This window comes from Propithecus coquereli, unplaced genomic scaffold, assembly GCF_000956105.1.
Source record: "Propithecus coquereli isolate 6110/MARCELLA unplaced genomic scaffold, Pcoq_1.0 Scaffold268, whole genome shotgun sequence".
Classification (NCBI taxonomy): Eukaryota; Metazoa; Chordata; class Mammalia; order Primates; family Indriidae; genus Propithecus; species Propithecus coquereli.
Genome location: NW_012148263.1, coordinates 686,170 through 696,445, shown reverse-complemented (window position 1 = coordinate 696,445; position 10,276 = coordinate 686,170). Strand labels below are relative to the sequence as shown.

Below are 10,276 nucleotides of genomic sequence, written 5' to 3'. Positions count from 1 at the left end.
AAGCATCTTTTCATATGATCAGTGGCATTTGTATTTCTTTTTGTGCTCAGTTTATTTTTGTATTGGAGTATTGTCTTTTTCTTACTGATTTATAAGGGGAGGTTAAGTAAATAGATTTTTTTTTTTTAGAATAGTAATCTGATGACCTGTGTGTTGCATATTTGTTTACCAGTCTAATATTTGTCTTTCAAGTATATTGAGTCTTTTGCTATATAGAAAATTTTGATTTTTAAGTAGTCATGTCTGTCGGTCTTTTCACTTAAGATTTCTAAATGCTGTAACATGGTTAAAGGCCTTTCTCATTCCCAAATTATAAAAATATTATTGTATTTCTTTCTCTCAAACTTTTATGGTTTTAATTTTATGTTCAAATATTTGATTTTTCTGGAATTTATATTTGTTCAAGATGAAAAATTGAAACCTAAAATTTCTTTAATTCAAATGGACAATCTTTTGTCCCAACATCATTTCTTAAATAACCTCCCCTTTCCCACATTGTTTTAAAATACTACCTTTACCATTTACAGAATTTTCATATATAAATGAAGTAACTTCTGGACTTTAATTTCTGTTTTGTCAATTACTTTATCTGCTTCTTGGTCAATACCACATTATTTCAATTACTGTAACTTTGTAATAATTTTGAAATCTGGTAGGCTAAAGTTCTCCTCTTCCCAATTATTCTTTTTTTTTCCCCAAAAATTTCTTGGTTGTTTTCTGCCTTTACTCTTCCAGATATACTTTAGAATCAATTTGTCAGATATATTAAGTTCCCTCTAAATTCTTTTGGTATTAGTTGGCATGACAGTTCTGGCTTTAAATCTTTTCTTTTTATTTTGACCGAAGTTTTATAGTCTCAATTTTTCCTTTAGTGTTGGATTTAAAGTTAGGGTCAATCTGTTTCCTAACCTTAATTATCTTTTTTTAGTGTTTCTTGCTTCACTGTTTTTTTGGCAAGTTTTTTACCTTTGCTTCTAGCATAGTGTTGCAGAGATGATCTCATCGTAAACATTCAGCACCATTAAGGTCATTTTTAAAAACTAGCATCTGAGGCCGGGCGCGGTGGCTCACGCCTGTAATCCTAGCACTCTGGGAGGCCGAGGCAGGCAGATTGTTTGAGCTCAGGAGTTCGAAACCAGCCTGAGCAAGAGCAAGACCCCGTCTCTACTAAAATTAGAAAGAAATTAATCAGACAACTAAAAATATAGAGAAAAAATTAGCCGGGCATGGTGGCACATGCCTGTAGTCCCAGCTACTTGGGAGGCTGAGGCAGGAGGATCGCTTGAGCCCAGGAGTTTGAGGTTGCTGTGAGCTAGGCTGACGGCACGCATTCTAGCCCGGGCAAAAGAGTGAGACTCTGTCTCAAAAAAAAAAAAAAAAAAACTAGCATCTGAAAGCCAGGCTTCTTCAGGACAGTGTTCTTCCTTACATGGATCTTGGGGTTGAGTTTTGTGGCACATTCTATCAATTACATAGCTACTGTCGAGATAATTATTTTCCATTTAAGTGGATTCTTAAACAGATAATAACCATATGTGGGGACTTTTGATAGTAACCTCGATCTTTAGCAATTGATAAGGTATGCATTTTGTGTTTAAAAAAATCAGTTGCACAGTTACAAGGTAGAGAAACTTTATTTGGTAATACCAGTTATTCAGTCATGTCCGAAACACAAAATAAACAAAGGACGTGATGTTTAAATTGATTTCAAACTCAGTGTAAGTTATGATCCTCATTGAAAAAATAACAAAGGTTGCAATTTTTGATATTAATTGCATTACGGGTAGGTTAGGAAAGGTAATAACCATAATCTACGCCGATCAAATAATTTTTAGAGTTTGTGCACCTATTTTGTGCTAAGGACAAACTAAGTGCTAGGATGCAAAGCTGAGAGACATAGCCCACTTATGATAGAACTACAAGCAAATAATAACTGGTTTTATGGGAAGCCAGACAAGGGATATCAAGGACCTAGACCACGGAGGCTGGAGACAGCTTTTAAGGAGATGACACACAGAGCAGAGGCTTTGGTGGTAGAACTGTGGGCTTCACTAGCTATGGGACCTTGCACAATTTATTTAACCTCAGTCTGAATTTCTTCATGTGTAAAACTGAGTCAGTAATAATCTATTTCACACTGTTGTCCTAAGCTTAATGAGATTTTATATATATATATGCATATATATATGGGAAGTCTCTGGAACAGACTCTGGCAGATAATAATCATGCAGAAAACGATGTGGTGTACATCCATTTCAAAATGCTAATGCATAGTTGTTGGCTCAGCAAGACGGGCCCTCTGAGCAGAAGGAAAGGTGTAGGCCAAAGCGGGCGGGTGAAAGGGGGGCTCTCTGGAAGTGCAGAGTGTTTAATCTGCTTGGAGTGCAGAGTGCATGTGGAGGGAGCAGCTGAAGATGAAGCTGGGAAGGGAAGCAGGGGTGAGATCTTCAAACCAGAGCTTGTGTGCCAGATTGAGGAGGCTGGGAGGCATCTAGGAAGTATTATGGAGTCTTTGAAGGCCTTAATTAGGGAAGTGTCCAGAAGAATTTTGTCAGTTGAAAGACCGGTTTGTTATAGGTGTGTGGAGTGGCTAGATAAGCCATTGAAGGTTGGATATCCAGTGAGAGCAGTGGTGCTCAGCCCTGGCTGCACGTTGGAACTGTCTGGAAAGCTTTTAGCAGTCTCATGCCCAAGTTCACCAAAAATCAGTTATATCATCAGCTCTGGGGGTGGAACTTAGGCATTGGTATTATTGCTTGCCAGGTGATTCCACTGCAGTCAGTATTGTGAACGACTGAGTTAGAGGGTAACTGGATTCAAACCAGATATGATAAAGTTCTAAATTAAAGTGCCAGTGGCATAAAGGAACCGGGATAAGAAGATAACAAGTAGAATATGGTGATCAGTTGGATGAGAAAGGAGATTAAGTGAAGATTATTTCTAGATTGGGTCACTGGGTAGATGATGATAATATACTAAGGCTCGGTTATTTATCAAGAGTGAGAACATGAAGGCAGAGCAGATTTGGGTACTAGATGCTGCTGAGTGGGATGAGAAAGATAAAGAATTTGATTTTAAAATGTGCAATTTGAGAAAGAATGATCTATAAATGCCAAATGGACAGAGAGAAACCAAAGGGAAGGAGCCAATAGGATAGTTGAAAAAATTAAGGAGACAATAAATAATTGATGGGTGAGATTCCTAAGGAGACAGAAAGCACAGAACAGAGATGAAAGAAGTAATTTATATGAGAATGAAGGACATTTCCATTCAGGGAGAAATAAGTAAAAATATGTGAATGTGCAGATAAATTCACAGGTTAAGGAGGATGAGATACAATTTTGCCCGATGGCCTGATTCCTTACTGCAGGAGATATGGGTATCTGCTGAGAACTAAGAGGTAAGAGAAGAGAGTTAAGGAGTGTAGTAGTCAAGCTTTGGAAGAGTAAGGACCCGGGCCATCCGAGAAGGGAGTCTGAGAAGGAGATGTTATTCTAGTCCTGTTCTTAAGTGTTGGTTTTCCCCAGGGTTTCAGCATTGGCCCTCTTTCACACACTTCCTGGGTGATATCCTTTGTTATATTTCATTACACTGTTACCTTCTGAGAGAAACATTGCCAAGCTAAAGTTTGTCTAGAGGGGTTAAGTAGTTGATATTATAGTTCAGAAAATAACTAGCTGACTTTTCCTTTTGAGGGGATTCTTTTCGGTAGCACCTTCCTATGTTAATTTGAAACTTAGAGTGTTGAAATCACTTGAAAACTCTGTACAGATCTCTAACATCTGTTACTAGTTGGCATCATGTTTTTTCTCTAATATTATAAAACTCCAAAGCACTACCAATTTGACATTTTGAAAATATATTAAATTTTAATGTGAACATTTTATGCTATCAAGAAATTTGAATATTTTACTTTTCACTGTCATACTTCATACGTTATTTGTTCTATGATGTCTATTAAAGATCTATTTCTCAACTCCTATATAAACTATGATTTGCATTACATATTTTCTAAATATATTTTTCTGTAAAAGACCAACTAAAAGTTTAGTAATTTTCAAATAGACTAGAACTATTTATTTTATAGATTTCCTATAAAATATAAATAAGATTAGTTATTCAGCAGAACTGATTGTATTCACAACAACAAAGCAATTGTTAGTATGGGTTTTCAGTAGGGCCTCTTAGTTATAATATACTTCTGAAGATAGTTATAAATCACTACAGCACAATGAGTTGGACTGTGGGTGTGTACAGATAGAAGGTGGCCTTGATATTACAGAACACTAACTTAATTTTTTTTTATCGTTTCAGGTAACATTTCATTTGTTACATTTCCAGTTTCCAGCACCAACTCACCAACAAAGATTTTACCAAAAACCTTAGGACCAATAAATGTGAATGTTGGACCCCAAATGGTAAGAAAATCACCAAATCTCAGAATTGAAACTGGTTGGCCAAGGCTAATTTAAAGAATAATTGTACAAAAGATGTTTGATCAAATATTCCAGTTAATTGCAGTTATCTCAGTCATTTTTTTTTTAAAGTTTAGCTTTTACCTGAATGTAACTAAGTCTTAAGAAAAAGAAAGGCATCGTGTTCTTTAATGTTCAATTTTTGTGCGTTTGAATCTGTGCATTATGGATGTATAATGTGAAGGTTTTTGCTATGTGAGGCTTCTCTTGTATTTAGTTGTTTAAACTGATTTGAAATCTATTATGCCTTTATGTTGTCCTCCTTTTTTCTTTTTCTTATAAAATAAACTTTATTGCCCTCAATTATGTATAAATTGCATTCATATAAATTGAATGTATAACCTAACAGTTAATCTGTATCTGGAGCTTATTAATTTAAAACTCTTTTCATTAAAGGACATTTGAGGAAAAAACAATATACCAATTTATTTTAATCTCTGTCAGTAGAAATAATGAATGAAAATAGAAAATATTTAACAGTTTCTCTAAAGGCATTCGTTAATTATGCTAGAGCTTGAAGTGCATAGCACTTTCAGAAAGACTTATTTATAAACAAGATTGTGTTTGACTACTCTAACACTATACCTAATTTAAATGGCCTACCCACTGTTAGCAAAAACACTTAAACATTTAAACAATAACTTTTCGTTATTAGTGTTTACATCTTCTCATCTATAGCAATAAGGATAAATTTTGCCCATAATTACAGCACTGTGGACCATGTTAAGTGCAAAGTTATTTAGACAAAAATATCTTTTAGCATACTTAATGGTTTCAGAAAGTCTTTAAGACACATTCTAAACATGACATTTTCTTTGGTCAGTTGAGGACTATTAATCATCTGCAGAATTCAAGCTAAAGATACAACATAATTTACTGGTAAAGTATGTGAAGAATGTAATCTAGCTCCAAACCTCATAGAGACTTAAGCTCAAATAAGTGTTCCCATTTCAAGGTAGCCCAGGGTATATTTTCAAACATTTGCTAAACATTTGCCCCTCCCCAGCCACTACAGTAGAGGCAAATGAGATAAGGAACCTTCCTTTAAAGTCTGTATTTTGAAATGTGATTATATAAGCACCAAAATTAAACACACTCAAACTTTTATGAGTCTGGCCTTTACAGCACTCCTCTATTTTGAGAGACTATTTTTTTCTCGGTATTTTAGTTGATGCTGCTATGGCTCAAATTTGAATTCCTGTTTTGGAAATTTATATAATTTTTCTTCCCATTGTCAATTTGAACTGATGTGCATGTAATCCCTTACACAGTTCAGTTCTGACCACAATCAGTAGTCATGTGTTGTACTAACCCAGTTAATGTAAATCTCAGGATCAGCATAACAAAGGTCAGAAGGGGAGGAGATTTGAGGCTCTCCTTTAACCTGGGCCAGCCCAAGGCCTTAATTTATCTCCCTGCTTCTGAGGTGCTTTTTTTCAGTTCTGAGTTCTTGGGCAGGAATCAGAATTTTCTTTTGGTTTCCTAATTGTTGTACAACCCCATTGCTGTGATCTGAACATGTCCCTTCAGAATTCAGGTTGAAGCTTAATCCCCATTGTGGCAATTCTAAGAGTTGGGGCCTTTTAGGAAGTGATCAAGTCCTAAGGGCTTTGCTGTCATGAACGGGATTAGTGAATTTATAAAAGCAGTTGAAGGGAGTTCTCAGTCACTCTTCTGCCATGTGAGGACGATGCAGGAAGGTGCCATCTAGAAAGCGGAGAGTGAGCCCTCACCAGACACTGAATTTGCTGGTGCCTTGATCTCGGACTTCTAGCCTCCAGACCTGTGAGAAATAATTTCTATTACTTATAAATTACATAGCCCAAGGTATTTTATTGTAGCAGACTAAGACAGAAATTAGGATCAAAAAGTGGGGTGCTGCTGTAACAAATACCTAAAATTGTGAAAACACCTTTGGAACTGGGTAATGGGCAGAGGCTAGAAGAATTTGGAGGAACAGGCTAGAAAAACCCTATGTTACCGTGAAAGGACCATAAACGGTGATTCTGGTGAGGGATCAAGAGGAGAGCTGTAGAGGAAGCCTGAATCTTCTTAGAGATTACTAAGTGGTCATGATCAGAATGCTGGTACAAGTATGGTTGGTAAAGGCTATTCTGATGAGGTCTCCGACAGAAATGAGGAACATGTTATTGGAAACTGGAGGAAAGGCCATCCTTGTTACAAAGTGGCAAAGAACTTGCCTGAATTGGGTTGATGTCCTGGTGTTTTGTGAAAGGAGGGACTTAGGAGCCATGAAATAGTGTGTCTGGTAGAAGAAATCCCCAAGGAAACTGTTGAAGGTGCAACATCGCTTCTCTTGACTACTTTTAGTAGAATGTGAGAAGAGAGAAATGAATTAAAGATGAAATTTATAATCAAAAAGGAAGCAGAGGCCCAGAGAGGTGGCTCACACCTATAAACCAGGCACTTTGAACCTAGCACTTAGGGAGGTAGAGAAGGGAGGATTACTTGAGCCCAGGAGTTTGAGATTGCTGTGAGCTAGGCTGATGCCACGGCACTCTAGCCTGGGCGACAGAGCAAGACTGTCTCAAAAAAAAAAAAAAGAATGAAAAAGCACATACTGGAGAGAACATCAAGGGTGTGGCCAAGTGCCTTTTTGATAAGGAGATTAGTATGGATTGGTGGAATCCTGGTGCTGTTCATCAAAACAATGGAAGAATGAACCTGAAGGCATTTTTCAGTGCTGCCCCTTTCATCACGGGATCGTGACTATGCCTGGGAGACCGAACTATGTCAATAGTGGGGCTTTGGGTGCTTATGGGATCTTGTCTGCCTAGCACTGCCTCAAATCTCTGCTCCCTGAATTCTAGCACGCAGTGCTCCTCAGCCATTCCAAGTGTGGCTCCAACTGCTCTTTCAGAGGGCACAGGCAGTAAACCTTGGCAGTGTCCAAGTGGTGCCATCTCCACCAGGGTGCACAGTGCACGAGCTGTGGGGGCATGGCTACTCCTACCTTGATTTCAGAGGTTACCCTAGAGAGCCTTGGGGTCCAGGCAGAGAACTGCTACAGGGCAGGGCCACCATAGGGAGCCCCAACTAAGACAATGCCTAATGGAGCCATGAGGGGTAGGGCTACCCCCTGAGGCCTCAGAATGGTAGAGCTACCAGCATGTAACTCCAACCTGGGAGAGCCACATGCAGAAGACTCCAACCTGTGTGAACTGTAGCATGCGCTGCCCCTAACAAAGCCATATCTGATTCAGGTGATACTCTGGACTTTATTGATGCTGGAATGTGTTAAGACTTATGAGCTATTGGAATGGAGTGAATGTGTTTTGCATGTGAAACAGACATAAATTTCGGGGAGGGGGCAGGGGTTTAATGCCAATACTTAATCTGAATATGTCCCTCCAAAATTCATGTTGAAACCTAATCTCCAATGGCTGATATTAAGAGGTGGGGCTGCTGGGCTCTTGCCTGTAATCCCAGCTACTTGGGAGGCCAAGGCAGGAGGATCACTCAGCCCGGGAGTAGGCAACACAGGGAGACCTTGTCTCCAAAAAGAACAAAGGAGGTGGGGCCTTTTGAGGCACGTGATTAAGTCATGAGGACTTCACCCTCATGAATAGGATTAGTGCCCTAATAAAAGAGGTTGAAGGGGGCTCTCCAGTCTCTTTCTGCCATGTTAGGATACAGCAAGAAGGCACCATCTTTGAAGCAGAGAACAAGCCCTCAGCAGGCACTGAATCTGCTGGTACCTTGATTTTGGGCTTCCCAGTAGTCTCCAGAACAGTGAGCAGTAAGTTTCTGCTGGTTATGAATTACTCTAAGATATTTTGTTATTGTAGCCTGAATGGACTATTACACCCAATTAGAGCCATTTCTTGCTTCTCCACTTCTCTTTTGAACATTGTCCTCTCACCTTCAATCCCTCATTCATGATTTTTAAAAGTTTTTGTTAGAGAGTATTAGAAAATTCTTGGATAAAAATCTCACCTATCTGTTTCTTACGGTCTTCATTTTCTACTTGCACTTTGAACTTTACATGTCTCTTGGAAGCCAAATCTTCATGGCAGATAGAAATTTCAAGAGGCTTCATGAAAAAAGTTTTCATTTGTTTTCTGTGGTTATAGAAACTAGTTCAGCAGTAATTGTTTTAGGGTGGGATACTTGCCCATTTCTTACAAGTTATTTTATGGTTATATAGGTTATCTTATAGGTTATCATATATAGATATATAGCCTATTATTGTATATGCAGTTGACTCTTGAACAATGCAGGGTTAGGGGCACCAAGCCCCCATGCAATTGAAAATCCACGTATAGCGGTTTTTTTGAGATTTTAGAGTCATACTCTGCTGCCCTAGGTAGAGTGCAGTGGCATCATCACAGCTCACTGCAACCTCAAACTTACGGGCTCAAGTGATCCTCCAGTTTCAGACTCCCAAGTAGCTGGGATATAGGCGCACGCCACCACACTCAGCAAAATTTTTTTTTTTTTTGTAGAGACAGGGTCTCGCTGTTGCCCAGGTTGGTCTTGAACTCCTGGGCTCAAGTGATCCTCCTGCTTCAGCCTCCCAAAGTGCTAGGATTACAGGCATGAGCCACACCCAGCCCATGTATAACTTTTGACTCCCCAAAGCCTTAACTACTAATAACTTACTGTTGATCAGCACCTTAGTGATAACGATAAATACGTTTTGTATATTACATGTATTATATACTGTATTCTTACGACAAAGTAAGATAGAGAAAAGAAAATGTTATTAATAAAATCACAGGGAAGAGAAAATATATTTAGTATTCATTAAGTGGAAGTGGATCATCATAAGCGTCTTCATCTTCATCATCTTCACACTGAAGTAGGCTGAGGAAGAAGAGGAAGAAGAGGAATTGTTTTTGCCATCTCCGGTGGCAGAGGTGGAAGAAAATCCATGTATATAGGCAGAGCCATGCAGTTCAAACCCTCGTTGTTCAAGGGTCAGCTGTTTAAGATAATCTCATTATCTCTCTTATTTTAGAAGATTAAAAACTACATGCTTCTTGTAGTAAAACCAAAATTTTGTCAAATAATGAATGCTTCAATATAACCCTTTATAATTATGTAGATTTTTCCCTTTCAGAATACATACACTCTTCGCTTTTCTAACTGTAGATGGCAGCAGTACGTAAAGTATGTTGATTGAAGGCAGAAAAATCTTCAGAAGGATATTCAATTGCTATCTGATTTTCACAGCCTAACCTATTATCAGAGAAACAATAATAACATTTAAATTAAGGATACCTGGATTTTTTGGTGAAAGGGACCTCTGAAATTTGAAATTCATTTTTCTTATATCAACTGAATATTAGAAGTATGTTTTTACCTCTAAATTTTAATTTGGAATTTCAGAATTAAGGTTCAGGGTTATAAAGTGTGTCTGGCTCATCACCCATGTAAACTAATTTTCCTATATTCCATTATTAATCAAGTATTATTGACTTGCCTTTCGTGTCATTATCCTAGTTTAGGCACTCATGCATCTCACACACCCTTCACATTTGGCTTTCTGATTCAAGTCTATCATCTCTCCAATTTGTTTATTTGGGAAATGTTTATTAATGAATTCCTATGTTCCATGCCCTGTGCTAAGAGAAAGGAGCAGAGTGTTGCTAATAACTCTCAGATGAGCAAAGAGTATCAACTGACAATCTGACAATGAAGACGAGAAAAGAAGAAAACGTAAACCAGAACATAGCAATTCATTTCCAAAGTCATTCTCAGTAAAGATAATCAGTTTTTCTCTATGTCCTGTTTCCCTTCCACCTTTCCTTTTTTTTTTTCTACAAAGCACTTTAAAT

At 38.0% G+C, this 10,276-nt stretch overlaps 1 protein-coding gene across 1 annotated transcript in view; it reads left to right on the top strand.

Moving 5' to 3' along the window:
• Positions 1-10,276, top strand: part of TFDP2 (transcription factor Dp-2 (E2F dimerization partner 2)) — a 58,242-nt gene that overhangs the window by 7,639 nt on the left and 40,327 nt on the right. Inside the window, exon 2 of the mRNA XM_012647432.1 lies at positions 4,315-4,418. Coding sequence (XP_012502886.1) covers positions 4,402-4,418 — 17 coding nt within the window. The 5' untranslated portion in view covers positions 4,315-4,401. The remainder of the gene's footprint in view (positions 1-4,314; positions 4,419-10,276) is intronic.